At 41.3% G+C, this 20,512-nt stretch overlaps 2 protein-coding genes across 14 annotated transcripts in view; both read left to right on the top strand.

Moving 5' to 3' along the window:
• TYW2 (tRNA wybutosine-synthesizing protein 2) overlaps positions 1-1,737 on the top strand; it is a 61,596-nt gene extending 59,859 nt beyond the window's left edge. For all 3 annotated transcript variants that reach the window (XM_036116666.2, XM_036116667.2, XM_078072042.1), the window contains one exon: positions 1,513-1,737. The gene's annotated coding sequence lies outside the window, so the exon portion shown is untranslated. The remainder of the gene's footprint in view (positions 1-1,512) is intronic.
• A 10,272-nt stretch (positions 1,738-12,009) lies between these two features.
• RNF139 (ring finger protein 139) overlaps positions 12,010-20,512 on the top strand; it is a 55,195-nt gene continuing 46,692 nt past the window's right edge. For 3 of the 11 annotated variants that reach the window (XR_013447699.1, XM_078072033.1, XM_078072034.1), the window contains exon 1: positions 12,013-12,544. Coding sequence is in view for 7 of the 11 variants with exons in the window: in XM_078072033.1 (XP_077928159.1) it covers positions 12,364-12,544 (181 nt within the window). In the remaining 4 variants the exon portion in view is untranslated. Of the gene's footprint in view, positions 12,545-20,512 lie in introns of all 11 variants that reach the window. The other 8 variants (XM_078072037.1, XM_078072036.1, XR_013447701.1 and 5 more) reach the window with 6 other exon arrangements.

Raw genomic sequence — 20,512 nt, 5'->3', positions numbered from 1 at the left:
AAGTACCATATGAGTGATAGCATGATATAGAAGTGCAAAGGTGGAGAAGAAAAGTTCTGAAAATGGGGAAGTCTTCAGAGAGGTAGTGTTTGATACTGCTCTTAAAAACTGGGTAAGATTTTGGTAATTGGAGTCAGGGTGGAAACATGCTAGTGGAAGAAAAAAAAACAGGTGCAAAAAGTTTGCTCAGAAAATGTTTGGAGCATCGTCAATTGGATCAATTTGGAACAGCAGAAGCAGGGAGAGATGTGTTGAAGATGGCGGTTGTTATAAGGATTAAAAAGAATAGTGTCTGGTACATAGTAAGCCCCCAGGAAATGTTAGCTCTCATGTGATCCCACCCCAGAAGGGGGCCTAATTGTTCCATTCCCATCACACAGAGCAGCCTGCCTGTTTGCCTTAATCATCTCCTCTTTTACATATTGGGTTTCTTCTCACATGTGTGCCTGTAGCTTTCGAGCCTTAAACTAAAACTGCTGGGACTTGAGCCAATATGGGGAGGAAGGAAAGCAGGGGAGAAACAATGAGGAAGGCGAGTCAGGGAGCCACATGTCCAGGGGCTGAGGAGTTACCTTTCTGCCATAAGCTATGGATAGGCCGCTGAAGTCAGATACACCTGGGTGAATTCATTCACCCTGCGATATACACATCAGGCCTTGAGGGCTCAGGGGTGCCAGAAGATTGGCATGGATTCTATCTTCCTAGAATTGAGTTTCCACTTGTATGCCTCCTGGCTTCGCTCCCTTGTCCGTGACCTGAGGCAGCCTCTCAAGATTTAGTTTCCCCATCTGAACATATGAGTTAACAATTGTGCATATCCTGAAGGATACTCTTTAGCTTTAAATGAGTTAACGTACATTAACTATCATCACAATGGCTGGCACATAGTAAATACTTCATTCATTCAGTAGTCTTTATAGAAGGTGAACTACCGTTTCCCAATTTGGGTGTGAGGAATTGTTGTACATTTGCTTTAGTAGTTAAAGTAGAATGTCCTTATTTTGAAAAGCCACTCATTGATTAATTGGTATGTACTGTGTCCTTTCTACGTTAGGCACTGTGATGAGGGCCAGAGACACAGAGGTGAGTAAAGTCAAGTCCTGAGGGGCGCCCGGCTGGCTCAGTAGGTAGGGCACGCAACTCTTGATCTCAGGGTTGTGAGTTCGAGTCCCACGCTGGGTGTGGAGATGACTTAAAAATAAAAATCTTAAAAAAAAAAAACAAAACCAAGCTGAGTCCTGCCCACAGTGGGATCACTTCCAGCGACATGGACACAGAAGGAACAATACTGTGTACTAAGTGCTGAGACAAACGGGTTTTTACAGGCACACGGAGGCAGCCATCCATGTTTGGGGATATGGGTTGGGGGAAGTGGAGAGTGTGCCTGGGAAGATGGGAGCAGGGATGCATCAACTGAGAGTTAAAGAATGAGCCGGAGTTACGTGTGAATGGAAGAAAACAAGGGTCCCTTAAGCCTTGTCTCCACCTTGAGTATATCCATTTACATTACAGTTTTCTCCAAGCACTTGCTGGATTGGCCTGGTCAGGAAGAGGCATCTAATGGAACCAAGGAAAAAAGACTGAAAGGATCAGGAGGCTCATGGAGTGTTTGTCACCTCAGTCCAGGAATGTGTGCTGAAGGCTTCCTTTGTGAGCGTCAGTATTAGTTGCCGGGTAAGGCACCCACTTGATGGAGAGGTTGTGATTAATAATTTTATTAAACTCCCTCAACCGTGAGTTGCTTGGTTCATTAACTTCATAATTTAAATAAAATTGTGTGCATATATTGATATAGAGTATAACATATACATTTTAAACATAAAAACATAGAAATTTAAAATGATGACAAATACATAGCATTTTTAATTCACTTTCTCCCACCTGGGCACACATCTCCCACCCTGGGCACACCCAATATATGTTATTCTGAACAGCCTCAGGGTGCAACCACTTCAAACTGGGCAAGCCATAAAACCGGTCATTTTCTTGGCCTTTGGTAGTTTCCTTTTGTGTGTACTGTGTGTACTGATCATTAGCTGCTACTTTAGGGGAATGGTCAGCAGATGTCTGGAGTTCTCTGTAGCTCTCTCCACTCTGGCATTCTACTCTCTGGACTCATTCCTGGGCTCCTAGGACTCCCTGTTCCATCTCCACCTCAGGGAGTCTGCTGGGCTCCACCTGGCTTCCCCCTCAAGCCACAGCCCAGAAACTTTCTCCAGGCAGTAAGATGGAGCAGTTCAGTGGCTCACCTTGTGGGTTTGCATCTCCCATGGATCATTGTCCATTGCCTATGTCCAGTACCTTGAGGGGGTTGTTCATGTGTTTTGTGTAACTTTTTTTTTTAAACTATTTAGAAGTTTATAATAATTAGTGTATAAATTTACTAGCTTTCACAATCATTGAAGAAATTCACTCTAGCATAATAAATATATACAAGTACTTAAGCTGACACAAGATTTCAACATATAAAGCACATAAAAATTTCTTACCACTATTGTGCTTAGAATCCCTACCTATATTATAAACTGAATATAAAAATATTAACAATAAATACAATGGCATCTTTCTGATTTGATATGATAATACTTGCCAGGTTACTCGATCAACAACCACATAATTTCAGAGAGGCCAAAAACTGTCAGAATAGCTACTTGTCTCTTTGGCTTTTTAAAGGTCAAGGTTGAATCAGAGGCAAATAGAAAATAATGAATATGAGGTTAAAACTGTATTTTGGTACATACCACAGACACACCACACATACATACCACACATGAATACCCACACACACCCCACACGTATCATATTGTCTCCTGGATTGAATGGCCCATGCAATAAAGATGCACGTACACCATTAGGTAGATATAGATGGGTAGATTGTCCTAGTTTCTCTTTTAGTAATTGAATTTTATTTTTTTAAATCAAAGCTATATATATGCATAGTTTCATAACTCAAGTAAAGGTAACACAACTTTATGAATAAGACTGCGCTTCCACAACACCACAATGAAGCAACTATATCCCCCTCTCCTCATTTTTGGGTCTACTTTGAACAATTTCAGCTGGGCCCGTGTGTCAAAGGGGATGTAGGATCTAACCAACATATACTACCAGGAGCCATGAGGGTATGTATGGAACCTGGGTCCTGAGAGCTGGCTAAGATGCAGTTTGCATTCATGTAGGACTCCACTCTCCCATCATAATATGGTCTGAGGAGATCTAGACCATCTGAACATCCCACAGAATATCACGCTAACCTACTATATTTATAGCATCATATTAATTAGGTCAGATAAACAATAAGCTAGTGTATTGCACTCCAAAGATGGAAAATAATCACTAATACAGTCCAGCAACCTGTTACAATAGTGAAATTTTTAGGACTGCTGGTCTGCTTGAATGCTAAGATATCTCCTTCACAATAAAGAATAAGTTTGCATCTCTCCCACTCATCAATACTCCTGGATGACAAGAAAGGCCAGAGGAAATGAACAGGTAGCACAGGCACGTGGCCCAGACTCCTGTGTCATATTTATAACTCTTGCATCAGTGCCCTTCCCTCAGCTCACAATTATGGCCACTTGAGAGGCTCTTCTGTCTTGCTGATGAAGGACAGAAATGCACAGCTAAGTTAATTGATAGGTTTTCTTGGAATATGGGTTCAAACAAAAAAATAGACTGCTGCTACCCTACAGCCCTCTTCAGAAGTGAGGGGAGTCCTCCCAAAAGGCAAAATTGGCAATATTTCTGGTTCTCCACTTTGTATGGAAAGAGAAGTGGCCTGAAGTAAGAATATACCTTTATGGCAAATGTCAGATAGGTTGACGAGTTGATCAGGGCCCTGGAGTAGGAAAGATTAGATCAGGGACAAGGAAGCCGGGAGAAGAGGCCGTGGAAAAACCTCTGGGATTGGAACATGAGTAAACATCTTAGTATTGCAGAACAGTGCCTACCAGAGACCTGCACCGTGCAAGAGGAACTGAACAAGTAAAAAGACTTGGCCAGTTAATTTTAGCAGTTGTAGTCACGAGCTACCCCAATAGCATAATGGGCTTATGAATAAAGTCATGTTCAGGGATGTAGGTTATCAAGATGCCAACAGCATGGCCTCTACTCACCAAGGAGCCACTCCCTAGTATTCAGCACTGAGCCCTTGAAACAACACCATCCCTCAAGGAAAACAAACAGCTCATTGGTAGCAAGTGGATTACATTGGACTTTGGTCACGGAAGGGCAGTGATTCACTTTGACCAGAATCTTCCCATCTGCATGTATGAGTTTTGCCTTTTCTGCCCACAAGGTGTTGGTCAGCATCACTACCCAAGGGTTTACAAGTGTGTGATCCATCAGTATGTATCCTACGTAATATTGCCTCTGACCTAGGGATCTGATTTACAGCAAAGGTGTTTCAGTGGACACATGACCATGTGACTCACCAGTCCTATCACATCCTAGAAAATGCTGGCCTGGTGGAGTGGTGGAAAAACCTTTTGACACCAGACCAAAGCTTGGAGATAATGCCCAGTGAATGAGATGCCATCCATCAGGATGCAGTATACACTCTAAACACCTATTACATAGTCCATGTCCCATATAGATAGAAAATGCACAGCTAGGACTGAAACGGTAGAAATAGGAGAATTCCTACTATGGTGGGCTACATAATGCCCCCCCAAATATGTCCATGTTCTGTAAATATGTTATCTTACAAGGTAAAAGGGACTTTGCAGATGTGATTAAGAACCTCAAAATGGGGGAGGGGGGCGCCTGGGTGGCTCAGGCGTTAAGCATCTGCCTTCGGCTCAGGTCATGATCCCAGGGTCCTGGGATCGAGCCCCGCATCGGGCTCTCTGCTCGGCCGGGAGCCTGCTTCTCCCTCTCCCCCACCCCCTGCTTGTGTTCCCTCTCTAGCTGTCTCTCTCTCTCTCTCTGTCAAATAAATAAAATAAAATCTTAAAAAAAAAAAAAAAAAAAGAGAATCTCAAAATGGGGAGGGTATCCTGGATTATCCAGGTTGGCCCAATATAATCTCAGAGGTCCTTATAAGAGGGAGGTAATACAAGTAGGAGGAGGTGTGATGACTGAAGCAGGATGCAGTAATGTAAGGAAGGGGCCACGAGCCAAGGATTGCAGGAGGCTCTGGAAACTGAGAAAGGCAGGGAAATGGATTCTCCCCCAGAACGCTTCAGGAGGAACAGAGTTGTTGACACCTTGACTGTAGACTTCTGACCTCCATAACTGAGAATAAATTTATGCGGTTTCAAGCCACTAAGTTTGTGGTTATTTGTTATAGCAGCAATAGGAAGGTAACATACCCACTTCCTGTCCCCACGGGCCCACCCGGGGAGTTTGTGCCTCCCATCCCCACAACTTTGTGAGACTAGAGGGCTGGTTCCTAATTGGAGAACTGTTTCATCAGGAGATAAAATAATAGACCCTTTAAACTTTAACCTACTGAGGTTTCCCAGTCACATCAGGCTCCTTGTGCTTAGAGACCAGCAGGCAAGGAGGAGTCCCCATTCTGGGTGGGGATAAGTGAATGTGATCATGAGGAGGAAGTAGGGTTATTGTCATTATTGTCACACAGTGAGGGCAGGAAGGCGTATATTTCACGCTTACTCCATCCACCAGGGCGTCTCTTGATATACTTCCCTACCCAATGTCAAGAGTAAAATGAGCAACTTCCAAAACGATGGAATAAGGACCTCTGAAAACTGGCCTCTCCATAAAAGCAATAAGAACACTGGCAAAAATTGTCAAAATCAACATTTTTTTTTTTTTTAGAACTCTAGAAACTAAAGGCTTGCCACAATCTGAAGAGCATTTATTTTAAAAACTGCTAAATCTTGATTAAAAAGGGAAGCTTCTGGCATTCTAACATGTCCTATTCCTGCCCCTCATCTCTAATACAAGTTAAATTGTTCTTAACTGTAGGGAGAATGCTTCCAGGATCATTCACCCTTAAGTGATATGCAGCCTTTGTTAGACCCATTATATTGCTGGTTTTTTTATCCTGCACTGTAGTGACACTTTTATCATAAATCAGGTGACCGTATATGTGGGGCTGTTTCTAGACTACCTTGTTCCATAGTCTGTTTTTCTGTCCAAGCACCAATACCATCTTGTTTAAATTACTCTATCTTTACAATAGGCCCTGATATCTGATACTGTATGTCCTTCAACTCTGTTCTTTAAGATTGCCTTATTCTTGACCTTTTGCATTTTCTTATGAATTTTAAAATCAGCTTGTCAATTTTTGGGAAAAAGAACCTGTTGAGATTTTTTGTTAGGCTTGCATTGAACATAGAGGGTAAAATTGAAATCTTTACAGTACTGAATATTCCATCTTGAAGCTTTTATTCTACTCAGTTGGGTGCAGCTCCGAAATGAGAAGTGATTATTAGAAGCCTGGACTACAGGATCCCATCTAGGGGGAAGGGTCCTATCCTTCCCATCCGTCAGTGGGGTACTATATCCATCTTTGGGCTCCCTGCCTCGGCAGATGTTTTTAACTTAGTGTTACTTGTACTCTGCCTCTCAGTAGTGTCTTGGCCCTCAGATTATTCTTGACCATCACTTAACATAATTAACATATTTGAACCTATCACCTATTTACATTCTAACATAACTTAAGTACTGTGAATATGATTATCACATATAACGATCCAAACTAACAAACAATATCTTAACAGTACTCCTGAGCCATACACGGAACCATTGCGAAGTGTTGTGTGTAGTGTTGTAAGGTTTCCAGTGAGTATTCTCCTAAAGTTTGTTCACCACACTAATTACTATTACATACTATATATCATACTAAGTACTTAAAATATATTGTTTTAATTTGTGTAACCAGCATGAAAAATTACTTGCAGAGGATCAGATAGGCTCTGGAATCAGAAAAATACCAGTTAGAATCCTGGCTCTGCCACTGTTACTGTCTATGTCTTTCAACAGGTTTGTTGAGATTAAACTGGATGATGCATGCTATGTATTTCATACTTTATCTGGCAATATTAACCATCTTTTTTTCTTTTTCCCAGGTGAGGATACTGATGATTAGAGAGTTTAAGTACTCTATCTAGAGACAAGAGGCAGAAGTGGGCAAGCACACTGCCAAGCACATAGTGCTCAATGTCTGTTACATGAATGAATGAACCAAAGTAGTCAATATATACTCAACATTGATTCCAAATGCCACTATAGTCTCTTGTTTCCTTAACTAAACAACAGACTTTTCCTATTCATTTGGCATTTACAAAACCAGAAGACTCAACTAGTAGCTGAAATTTGATGGACATATCTGAAATTTTTTTTTTTTAAAGATTTTATTTATTTGTCAGAGAGAGACACAGTGAGAGAGGGAACACAAGCAGGGAGAGTGGGAGAGGGAGAAGCAGGCTTCTGGCTGAGCAGGGAGCCCGATGCGGGGCTCAATCCCAGGACCCTGGGATCATGACCTAAGCCGAAGGCAGACGCTTAACGACTGAGCCACCCAGGCGCCCCATCTGAAATTTACTTTAATGAAATGAGAAAAACTATAAAGTAATTTCAGGCCAGAAATTATTTTTTAAGTAATTCCCAAGGTCTGAGAAAAAGTTATGGAACATATTTATCCCTTTTTGGGCTATCAGTGCCTACCCTTCCTACCAGCATCCCCATCTTCCTTTTGAAGTAAATACATAATACATTGGTGGGGAGAGGTGGAGTGGGTGGTTCTAAGTACCTGTTTCCTACTGCTGTCTCCCTCTAAGGAAGCTGCGTGTATCTGCTCTCTGGTACAGCTAGGGGAAGATACATGGTCCAGTAAGCTCGACCAATTGCATATCACTCTTGAAATTTGAAAAATAATGAAAATAACCCTCTAATAAATTCCTTTTTTGCTTAAGATAGCCCAGAATCATTTGCTGCTGTTTGGAACAAAGACTTGGCAAATGCAAAGATCAACAGAAAATGCAAATGAGCTTTTACACATCCTACTTCCAAAGGCTTTTTAGAATGACTAAAAGGCACTCAGCCATTAAAGCCAAATGAACAGATTGTTATTTTTAAACACAGGCAATTTATGTATATGGAGTGTGTCTGCGTGAATACACACACACCCTCCACACTGCTGAGTGGATTCAATATAAATACATACCTGAGTTGTGCAACGTTCAAGTCAACGTAGAAACCAAACAAAGATTAAATTCACTATTAAATTGCAGCTATTTCTATGAAAGCATTTTTTTTTTCATTGTGGTGGGTTCTATGGAGGGATTATGCTTTTTAGGAACTTAGCTTCTGTTGAGAAGATGACTAACACAGACATTTCCTGATACAAAACTGAGAAAACCTCTTGCAAAGCTAAGCAAACATAGCTAGTAAGTTCCTTTTGTAAAAAAACTATTCCTCTGAGGGGCGCCTGGGTGGCTCAGTCGTTAAGCGTCTGCCTTCGGCTCAGGTCATGATCCCAGGGTCCTGGGGTCAAGCCCTGCATGGGGCTCCCTACTCCACGGGAAGCCTGCTTCTCCCTCTCCCCCACCCCCCGCTTGTGTTCCCTCTCTCGCTGTGTCTCTGTCAAATAAATAAAATCTTTAAAATAAATTAAAAAAAATAAAAAACTATTCCTCTGAGATGTTCCCCCATTGTTCCTCTGTTCCAATCATAGCATCTACTAAGTGGTATTGTAGTCCTCAACTTTTTGGTAGTACAGGATATTTTTTGGTAGTATAGGAAGGGCATCCCTTCATCTTTACTTGCAGGTGATTATTTCTCCTAACTTAACTGGACCCATAAAATGTACGCAGGCAGGGACGCCTGGGTGGCTCAGTCAGTTAAGCGTCCAACCCTTGATTTTGGCTCAGGTCATGACATCAGGGTCGTGGGTTCGAGCCCCACATCAGGCCTCCATGCTGGGCATGTAGCCTGTTTAAGATTCTCTCTCTCCCTCTCCCTCTGCCCCTCTCTTTCTCTCTCTAAGAAACAAAACAAAACAAAAAAACAAAACACGTAAGCAGGCAACTGGAGAAGCTCAGACATGATGAAACTGAACTTAGAATATAGACTTAAGGGATGCCAAATGTAAAGCAGAAGAGTGCATCCCTGGCGTAGGTAAAATCTTCTGAGAGCTTGTTTTATTTTTTAAATTCCTAAGCTTTCTAAAAACCACTGCAGTAATATACATTTAGTTTTAAGATAGTATTTTAAAGTACTTTGCCGGGATCTTATTAAACCGTCGTTTTATAGATAGGGAAAGTCAGATCCAGAGTTTAAAGGGATGTACTTGAAGTCATGTAAGATAAGAACGACCATACCAGCACTGCTGAGAGTTCTTGGCCCAAATGAGATTTAGTTTGAATTAGAAATTCTTACACTGATGGTTGGGTAAGCATTTGCATTCAGCTCCGGTTGTGGTCCCAGGGTCCTGAGATCAAGCCCCATCTCAGGCTCCCTGCTCAGTGGGGAGTCTTCTCCCTCACCCTCTGCGCCCCATCACCCCCTGCCCCCCACCCCCGCTAGTACTCTATCGCTCCTGCTCTCTGTCAAATAAATAAAATCTTTAGAAAAATTCTATACTAGGGCGCCTGGGTGGCTCAGTTGTTAAGCGTCTGCCTTCGGCTCAGGTCATGATCCCAGGGTCCTGGGATCGAGTCCCACATCGGGCTCCCTCCTCGGCGGGAAGCCTGCTCTCCCTCTCCCACTCCCGCTGCTTGTGTTCCTGCTCTCGCTATCTCTGTCTCTGTCAAATAAAAAAATAAAATCTTAAAAAAAAAAATTCTATAGTAATAAAATTTGTGCATCAAATTAAGATGAGAAACCATTAAAACAATAAGGGCTGAAGCATTTTTTCAAGATTTTTATTTACTATTTACTACATTCAACTTTTTGAATAAAAATTGGAGGGAAACCCATGAACTATTTTATTCTCCATTTTGCATGATCATACTATAATGGTACTCGCCTGCCTTCTCTACCACACTCCTTAAGATGAATCCTTGTAGACTCTTTTCTCTGTAACAGCTTGTCTCTTTTTTGCTTTAAATTGCAATCAAGGCAGAATAACAGGTGAGTTGAGAAGCTAATTTACATCTCTGAGGTTTTCTGTATAAACCTTAATAGTCCTCTCATCAAGTTTGCTTTCCTTTGGGAATTTTGTCAGAACCACAAGTTTATCCCCCAGATGTGCAATTTGGGAAAATTAACCTGGCAGAGGTAAACAGACTAGATTAGGAAAAGTGGTGATCATAATAATCATAATGAGGATATTGCAGTTAATCAGGCAAGCTACAGTAGGATCTTGGGTTAGGATAGTGGCAGTGACAATACAAAGAATAGAAAGGAGACAGGTACAAGAGACTGTGAGGAAAGAAGGGATACAATGTGGTAGCAGACTGGCTGTGGGTGAGAAGAGGAAGGAATCAAAGATGCCTGAAGTTCTGAGCTTCAGATAGTCCTGGGTTCTAATCCCAAGTTTGACTCTTACTAGCTACGGCCACACCAGCTTACTACTTATACACATATTTTGTGATTTTGATAACCTATCTAAGCCCCAATTTCCTCCTCTCTAAAACAGGTAACACCTCCCAAAGAAGGCTGATGGCAAAGACTGAAATAAAATGTATGGTGCCAGTCATTATTAGTGGGGAATAACAACAAAAGGTGAAAAACAGGAGACTGGAGTAAGGAGTTTGGGTGTGAGTCAATCATCGGACCACACCTAACTCCACCCAGAGAAAGGGGTGTTGGGAGTTTTAAAATTCTCCCCTCTTGGAGGGCTTTTAACTAACAGTTTTAACTAATAGAGGATAATCACCCATGTAGATCCCTGATACGAGTGGAGAGCAGAGCAGTTTGGGCTAGGAGCCCAGATGAGTCAGGTTCTTTTCTTCCTGTTTTATCTCCCTTAAGATGGCTGGGTTAGTAAAGTAAAGCAAAAAATAAACAAACAAACAAACAAAAAAAATAATTTTGTAGAGAAGTGACAGAAGAAAAAGGGGTTTAGGCTTTCAGGGATGGCTAACTTGTGGTAAAGTAAACATATGGGGGAAACTAATGGAAGATAAGGCGTCCTTTAGTAAGGTTTGTGGGTGATTGAGAGTCTAAGTGTTGCCCTCTTCTTGGTAAGGGAGAGGGAGACACCTTTACAAATGGAAATTTATGCCCTGCTTTTTAGACAAATGGTGGCAGTGAGGAGGGCAGGCAGGGATCTTAAATTTTTTTTTAAGCTTCTGCTGTTGTTTCTCAACTACCTTCCGCTCAAAATAATCCTTATGTCAAAGTGGCGTATTTTGGGGTGGCATACTCCGATCCCCTACAAAAACTTAATTATGGCTTCTTCCCGGAGGAGGAAAGAAGGGATTTCCTGGATGCGCTTACCTCAAAGACTAGAAACAAAGAGGCTTGGGTTCTTGCCCTTAAATCACAGTGGCCCTTAACATTAGCAAAATGCGGCCGATGAGCGTCCTCAGTTCTGTCCAATCGGGTAGAAGGTAGGAAAGGTGATGTGCAAAGAGATGAGAGCGATGCTTTTCTTGGCAGCGACTACCACACCTAGCCCAGTGCCACGTAGTGCGGCCGCTGCAGAAAGCGCGCTTAGCGACGCTCCAGCAGGACCCCAGGCGGCCTCGCAGATACTTTCCCTGGAATGTTTGCCCTCTCCCAGATCCTGCCTCCGCGTGGAGTGGGGGTAGGTCTGGCGGGCGGCGTCCTTTGCTTTCTTCCTCCCAAGCAGCTCTGAACCACGTTTATGGGATGTTTAATGGACTATAATAAAACAGCTAATAATTCCCGCCCACGGAAGCAGGGAGTCCCTAGCCCAACCGACGCTGACATCGCCTCCTGTGAAGAAGCCACTCAGTCAAGAGGGCGCGGCTGCCGGAAAGCGCCTGCGCTATGCGGTCTGGCCAAAGCCGCGAAGGTGGGCGGAAACCATAGCAACACTGCGAGACGATTGCTACGCCGTGCGCGATGACGTTTGGGGAGCGCCCCCAGCGCCGGATTATGATGCAATCAGCGGCGCGGGCTCCGCGGTCTCGCGTGACCGCGGGCGCAGGCCCCTGGCCTCCAAACAGCAGCAACGGCAGAGGCAGGCGGGCGAGGTCAAGATGGTGGCTCCGCGGGCGGGGGAGGTGTTGGAGGGAGGAGGAGCCAGACCTTAGCCGACCGGAAACACCGACACCCAGAGGCCTCCCGGGAACCGCCGCCGCTGCCTCCGCCGCCTGCTCCAGCTCGAGAGAGGCGAGCGGGCGGCGGGGCGGGCCGTAAGAGAGCAGAGGAGGGAGGGCGGGGGCGGAGTCGCCCGCCTTAGCCCCCGCCCCTGGCCGCGGTCCCGGGCCCTGCCCCGCGCGGCCCTGCCCGGCTCGCCCAGCCCCGGTGTGGCAGCGGCTCATGGCGGCGGTGGGGCCCCCGCAGCAGCAGGTGCGGATGGCCCATCAGCAGGTCTGGGCGGCGCTCGAGGTGGCGCTCCGGGTGCCCTGCCTCTACATCATCGACGCCATCTTCAACTCCTACTACGATTCCAGCCAAAGCCGGTTCTGCATCGGGCTCCAGATCTTCCTCCGGCTCCTTGGTAAGGGGAACGGGGTAGCTTGGGTCCCGGGATGGCTTTGAGGGCCGAAACGTGCTTTAGGGAGCGGGCACGGTGCGCAAGCTGTGGATAGTGTGTGTATGTGTGTTTGAGAACCAGTTTCTTCGCCAATAGGGGCGTCTTTGCAGGTTGGGAAGGGGGGAAGAGATGACACTTACCTCAGAGTTGACAGCGGAGCGGTCCTCCTAAAGAGTCAGCCCTCTCTTTCATTTTTGCACCCGAGGGTGGGGAGAAAGCATGGATGTGTGAGCATGCGGCTCTTTGCCTGCTGTTTCCCTTGGGGAATGAGTGCTGGCTTGCCGCGTCTTATGCGACAGCCTTAGAAAAATAGCAACTGTTTGCCCCGGTCTCGCCGTGTGACCTTGGACTTGTAGTGCCAAAGCCTGGGCCTCAGTTTCCCCCTTTCCAAAATGCAGAGTACTCGTATGTTGTCACTTCTGTATCCACGGAGTCCACATGATCGTGAAGTGTCTGCGGTAAATGACATCCAAAAGAAAGAGACAGGGTTTTGAATGTCAGACCTTGAAACCATTACTAAAAATGCTCATGAAGACGGCGATGCTTGTAACGAGTCCTAAAATTTTCCATGAATAGAGAGGTATTGAAAATGGCTATAAAAACGTGGCTAGAAAGTCATGAGACTTTTCCAAAAGATACTTCTAAAAATCAGTGTCTTTGTTGTATATGAATGGAGTGTTAAAAATATCTTATGTTTCACTCCCCATCTTCACTTGCATTACCAGAGTGAGAAGCATTTATGCATAAAAGAATTCTTTAAAGTAATTGAAACTTGGCAAATTTTGTTGATGAGGTAATTCTTGTGATCAGTTTTTAGTAGGCTTGTGATTTTTGAAGTTTGCTGAGGAAGGGTTGATGATGAGATCCTTAACCAAGCCTTTCTGAATTAGGAGCCATCTGTTGCTTCTTTATCTCCCGCCCGCCTCCCCCCCCCCCCCCGCCAAAATGTTGAGTTTTGTTATTAGCAATAAATAATATTTTGTTTGGTACTTTACTTTTGTAAAGCATAAACGTCCCTCAGAGGTGGATTGTGTCATTCTCATTTTTTTAAATGAGGAGACCGAGGGGCATAGAGGTTTAGTGTGTTTTGCTTTTGATATACAGCAATTAAGTGGTGGCAGAGCCTAGGCTTAAAAATCTTCTGACATCAAGTGTGGTTCACTTTCAGCTGCTATCCAGATACAGAATGATATAGTAATGATCATATGCTAGATCTTTAACAGATGTGAAAGTGATGTTCTTTAGCACAAGATTTCTCAGTAACGCACAAGCTATTTAATTCCAGTCATTCCTACTTATCACTGCAAAAGTGTAATGCCCTCATTATTTGTGGCAAAAGTGGAGCTGTATGATTTCACAGCCTATACAAATATGGAATCATTATGTTCTACATAATGTTATGTGTCAGTTATACCTCAGCTTAAAAAGAAAGCATTCACTAGTTTTAATCTTTCATACTTAACGTATTTTGCTTAATTCTGGTAGTCATGGGTAAAAGTGATTTCAGTTAAATAACGTTAAAGTAAAATTAATAAGGGGGCCCTGTTGGGAAGGCATTTTATTTCTGCCAGTTAGAAACCACTCATCATGATCATAAATTAACAGGCAGTTCCTTATCTCAGTATAGTTGCTTAGGGGTTCCAGCTGAGCCTGATGAACTGCCAACCCTCTTTCCCCGCCATATCTACCCACATTTGTTGATGATATATGCATGCAGGCAAGATCTATGCCAATTCTTGGTATGGAGAGAAATGGAGAAAAATTATCATTTCTATTCCTTAACTCCACAGGATGGGAGAGAGCTTGCTAGAGAGAGAACAGAAGCTAACAGACTTCTAGGGAACTTTATCAATTTTGGGATAACCCAAGTGCTGCTTTGGAAACTAACCAAATATAATATAGACAAAGGGGATGGGGGGCTGACTTTCCTTGCTTCTGTTTTGAGAGGAAGTCATGATGGAGCAAAAAAAAAAAAAAAAAAAAGGTAAAAAAACCCAAAAAACCAAACAGCTGTGTTTGAGAGGATTCATGTATTCATTGGCAAATAGTGTAGCCACTGCCTTGTATGTTCTTTTGGCCTGTGACTGCGTATCCTCTGACAGTCCCTTTGTGACCAGGTGCTTTAATGCAGTACTCTCAGAGTTGAGCGCTAGGCTGAGGAGCTTTAAGGAAAAGGGAGTATGTTCCTTAAGTAAATCATTTGTAGTTTAAGAACACTAAGGATTTTGGTATTTTCCTTGTAATTCATGCTGATTTTTGTAGTAAATCATGGAAGTTTGTATTTTAAACAGTAATTTTGGTATTTTCCTTGTAATTCATGCTGATTTTTGTAGTAAATCATGGAAGTTTGTATTTGACAAGTTAAAGTAGAATGTGACCTCAGGCGAGTTACTTAACTGCTCTGTACCTCTCTTTGCTTACCTTTACATTTTTAAAGTTGGGCAATAATGGTCTGTCATAAGGTGTTAAAGGATAATAAATGAGTTAGGATGTTCTCAGAATAGTACCTGGGACTAGTATAGGCTACTAAGTGTTAGCTCTTAATAAGCTTGATAACTAAAAAAATATTTCTATACGTCAATTAAGACAGTACAGATATTTTGGTCTTTAGAAGGCATCAGCGTAATTTTGGTGCTTTGTTCCCAGAATTTTTGTTCACACTTTGTGAGAAATACAAAATATTTTCCAGATCTATTACCTGGACTGCTCCTTACATTATGCCAGTGTAGTTTGCCAAATTTTCACATTTGTGAGAATGATAAAATTTTTTTTTTTTTTAAGATTTATTTATTTATTTTAGAGAGGGAGCACAAGTGGGAGAGGGAGAGAATCCCAAGTAGACTCCCCACTGAGTGCGGAGCCTGACAATGGGGCTCGATCTCACGACCCTGAGATCTTGACCTGAGCTGAAACCAAGAATCAGACGCTTAACAGACTACACCACCCAGGTGCCCCGAGAATGATAAAATTATTAAAAACTGGTTTTGTTGCTAAAAATTCACCCTGAATAAAAAATGTCTTCAATATTTGAGGCCCATTTAATGAGGCAGCTCTTGTTGTTATTGAAAGTGACAGGTTTGTGTGTAAAAGATACCAAAGGATAGTTGAAATTAATTGTTCTACACCTGGTTATTTTTTTTTTTAAATAATTGTAGACCTCTCAGTATTATTATATCTAAATCTCAAAACTTGTCAGTCTCACCTTTTTCTTTAAAATGAAATTGTAAAAATGGAAATCTATTCTCTAAAAAGCATTACCAATTTTATATCTCATCTCTAAAGAATTAACTCCCCTTCCCCTACAGAAAAGTACTATCACTGCACTTCTGGTATCAAACTCATATGAGAATTTCAGCAGATCAGAATATAAAGCATCTCATTTTAGAGATCCAAATAAAATCAAATCACAATATATAGAGTATTTAAGAATATTAAGCTATTCTTAGGAGGTGTTAAATGCTAAATGAAACGCAACCCAGTGCAGCATAATGCTGAATTAACAAATCTAAATCCAAGGCAGAAAATACAAGCATAGGAGTTTGTTTTAATAGTATTACTCATGTAATGATAATTCATTGAAGTGGAAAGGCCTTTCTAAACACACAAAACCCCAAAATTACAAGGGAAAATTCGATAAATCTGAATATATAAAAATGAAAAACTTTCTTATGACAAAACTTTTTTTTTTAGCTCTTAAAAATGACAAACTGAGGATACTATTCGCATTGTATGAAATTGAATAAAAGTTTTACTCTCCTTAAGAAAAATTTATACTCCCAGAGAAAAATGGGTCCAGGATAAGCAGTTCCCAATAAATGAAATGCAGATGGTCAGTATGCAAAAGAAAAATAACTCAGCCTCATTTATAATGAAAGAAATGCAGTCAGAACAAAATTTCAGTTATCAGATTGGTGAAGAGTTCAACATTCAAATAAAAACTAGTTTGTCAAAGGTGTGGGGAAATGAGTAAAGTTCTACAGTTTTGGTGTGCTGTCACTTCTGTGTAAAGGCTTTTGGCACTAGCTACTGAAATTCATCACACACCTTTTGACTCACAATTCTAAGAATTTGACCTAGAGACATAGTTGTACTTGTTCAAAGACTATGGGAAAGGATTTTCATTGCAGCACTGTTGGTAATAACAAAATAGTTAATCTAAATATCTATTAAAAGGGAATCTGTTCTTTTATTAGGTTTAGACATACAATAATTTTTTTTTAAAAGAATGAGAGTTATTTTTGGTGCTGTAGAAAGAACTCAGAAAACCTTTGAAGTGAGAAAATATTGAAGCAGTAGTAATTTTGAAAAGATAGGGACAGGTTAGGAATTCTCAACACTATTGACATTTTGGACTGGGTAATTCTTGGGGAGGTGGAGGGTGCTGTTCTGTGAATTGCAGGATTTTTAGCAGTGTCCTTGTCTTTTACCCATTGCATATCCATTAGCACCCTTCTTCCCCCTTTTGTGATTGCTAAAAATGTCTCTAGATATTTAGAAATTACCAGATGCCTGGTGTGGGGGTAGGGAGGTGGGGTTGGTGCAAAATCTGATCCTTGTTAAGAATCACTGAGATCGACAATAGACCAATAGCACAGAATAGAAAGCCCAGAAACAGTGCACCCATGTATATAGAGAAACTTGATGTGTTTCAGAATTAGAATTGAAGTATATACGTGGAGGTAAATAGAGACTATTCAGGTAATGGTCATTTAGTTGTATGGAAAATATACTGGATCCCTAACTACCAATATATAAACAATTCTAAGTGGCTTAATACCTAAATGTGAAAAGCAGAACTTTAAAATTTTTAGAAGAAAATATAGGAGAATATAGAGGTTTTTGTTTCTTAGAGTAAGGGAGAAATTCTTTAAAAATATATGAAAGTCGGGATGCCTGGGTAGCTCATTCAGTTAAGCATCTTCCTTCAGCTCAGGTCATGATCCCTGGGTCCTGGGATGGAGTCCTGCATCAGGCTCCTTGCTCAGCAGGGAGCCTGCTTCTCCCTCTGCCTGCCCCTCCCCCTGCTTGTGCGATCTCCTGCTCTCTCTCTGACAAATACATTTTAAAAATATATGAAAGTCAGGGCGCCTGGGTAGCTCAGTCTGTTAAGTCTCTGACTCTTGATTTTGGTTCAGGTCATGATCTCCGGGTTCTGAGATTGAGCCCTGCATCAGGCTCAGTGCTGGGTGTGGAGCCTCCTTAAGAGTCTCTCTCTCCCTTTCCCACTGCCCCTCTACCCCTCAAAAAAGAACACATACACACACACATACATATACATATATTTGAAAGTAAATTTATAAATAAAGATTGATAAATCCAACAACATTAAAATTAAAAACCTAAAAAATCAAAAACGTGAAAAGACCAGCCACATACCTGGAGAAGATACTTGGAGTACAGGTAACTGACAAAGAATTTGTAGTCAGATTATTTTTAAGTGTCTGCAACTCAAGAAGGAAAAACAACTCCATAGATGAATGGACAAAAGATAAATTGGGAATTGAGAGGAAGAAACATGAATGGTCAATAAATTGGAAGACGCCTTCTTTGATAAGTAATCAGAAATGCATTTTTTTTTAAAAGGTAAAAAAATCTCCACGTTTACAGTGAGATCCCCTTTGGGTAAAAAGCAAAAAAGAATGTGTTTATGAATATATTTATGAAAAACTTTATTCTTCCTCTAATACCTATAAGGTTTACTTTAAAAAATTATATTCAGATTTCTTTTTAATAAAAACATGTTAAAAATCTTAGAAGCAAAAACTTAGTGTTCTGATTAATAAAAGAGTTAGAATACCCTTTTTAACCCAAAATGAGAGTTTGATAGCAAAATTTTCTTTATGCTCTGGTTTATCAAGTATACCTATAGATTAACATTTCAAGATATTTTATTTACTTTGTCTACATTTCATTGCTGAGGGCTCCCTTTGGATTAAGGTAATCATAACATTTCTGTGCTGTTCCATCTTTACTCTGTTAGGCATTTAAATGTTTTTCCACAGTTTTCTTTAGATCATGTTTAAAAGGTACTTAAAGATACCTGGAGAGTTATAAATGTAATGTCTTATTTTCTTCTAATTTTTAGTCCCAAGTTTCCAGACAAGGTTAAAGAAGGTATGAATGTGTTTTACACATAAAGGGGTTAAATGCTTTGTTGTACACTGTGCCTGGGTAGTGTTTGTTTTGTTTGCTTGTTTCTGATAGTCAGATTGCAAAGGTCCTTCCTGAACTCTCTCCTGAATTGAGTTCTATATATCTTCAAAGCTCCTGAATTGATTTTGCTCCTTGCCTGTTTTCCTACCCTGAAGACTTCAGTAAAACTCTAATCACTGGAGAACTGGATCCCTGAGATGTGCTTTCAGTTACTTCTATTCTCCAGTGTCCCACGGTGATTTTTCTTCATAAAGTAGCATTTATATATAGTCTTGATTGCTTCTTCGGATCACTCTTAAATCCTAGTGAGAAACTCTACCCCTGGGCTTAATTTTCTTAGGCCTTTAGGATAAATACCAAGAGTTTTATATCTGAAGTTGTGAAAAGGCAACAAACTTTGATGCTATTGGCAATACTCCCTAAAGTGTTGGAGGAGTGTTACTGGAGAGACTTGTTACTTGGCAAGTTGGCTTTTTCTGTGAAATGAGAGCTGACTTTTCCTACATTCCATTAATAGGAACATGATATAAAAGAAAAATGTAAGCACCTTACATACATGCAACTTTTGGGTAGGAATTAAAATAATTTTATACTGTTCTTGAAATGTTTCATCATTATGTCTTGGGGTATAATTTTAATCAAGAGAAGAGTGGTATTTTTTTTTTTTTTAATTGAGACAGAGAGAGAGGGCATGAGCAGGGGGAGAGGCAGAAGCAAACTCCCTGCTGAGCAGGGAACCCTACGTGGGGCTCAATCCCGGGACCTGGAGATCATGACCTGAGCTGGGCAGAAGCTTAACCATCTGAGCCACCCAGGTGCCCCAAGAAGAGTGGTATCTTATTGTTACTTGCTAGGATACATCCAGACTTTGAGTATAGTCTCACTACATTGTCTATCATCTCTTCCCCTTTTTTTCCCTTTGATACATTTGCATGAAGCAAAATACACTTTTTCTACAGAAATATTTCTAAAAATCAAATCATTCCTTCATTTGTGTGTAAAAATAAGCTTCAAGGAAAACTATTAGAATAAAAAGGACTGGTTTATAAATTACAGCAGAGTTCATGAATATTCACAGGTAAAGATTAATTTACCCCTTTGTGAATAGCAAGTTGACAAAAATACTTTACAGTCCCTGTTTGGCTTTCCCCTTATACGTGGCATAAAATAGAACTGAAGTTATTTGGGTGTTGTTTTGACTTGTTTTAGGAGATTAAGTTTTGTCTCAGGAAAAATACTGACTTTTGTTTTTCTATGTAGAGAAAGCAAGATTACATATAGTGGCTTCCATTTCCTGTTACCTTATGTGAAAATGTTTCTAAACCTCCAAAAAAAGTTATTTTCTATTGAAAGGGCCTGTTCCCAGCTGTCAACTCTTTGGGAGATTATTAGTGGCCCATTTGTTCCAGGAATCAGATGGTTCTTATGCAGAGACTCATGTGTCTTTCAGGTGATTGTGTCCTTTTGTTCTCCTTTTCACAAATGACCTGACAGGTTGGCACAGGATGAATTTTAAGTTCATGGGGAAAGTCATCATTTAGAAGAACTAGCCCTTGCTTTTATATGCAATAGACTGTAAAATGCCTCCATTGTAATATGCAGTGTCTTTTCTTGATTACGTGCTGAAATAAGGTGGACAGATGATGTTTAATTTGGGGTTTGCCACTTTTGCTGTACTCCAAGCTCTGGTATCTCAGCTTTGTCTTAGCTTTTCATTGGTTTCAGTTTCCATGTGGGAATTCTGGGAATCCAGAATTCTACATTAACATTTCCCCAGTT

Source organism: Halichoerus grypus, chromosome 5 (assembly GCF_964656455.1).
Source record: "Halichoerus grypus chromosome 5, mHalGry1.hap1.1, whole genome shotgun sequence".
Classification (NCBI taxonomy): Eukaryota; Metazoa; Chordata; class Mammalia; order Carnivora; family Phocidae; genus Halichoerus; species Halichoerus grypus.
The sequence above is the reverse complement of the archived record's forward strand: the minus strand, read 5'-3'. Positions and strand labels throughout refer to the sequence as shown.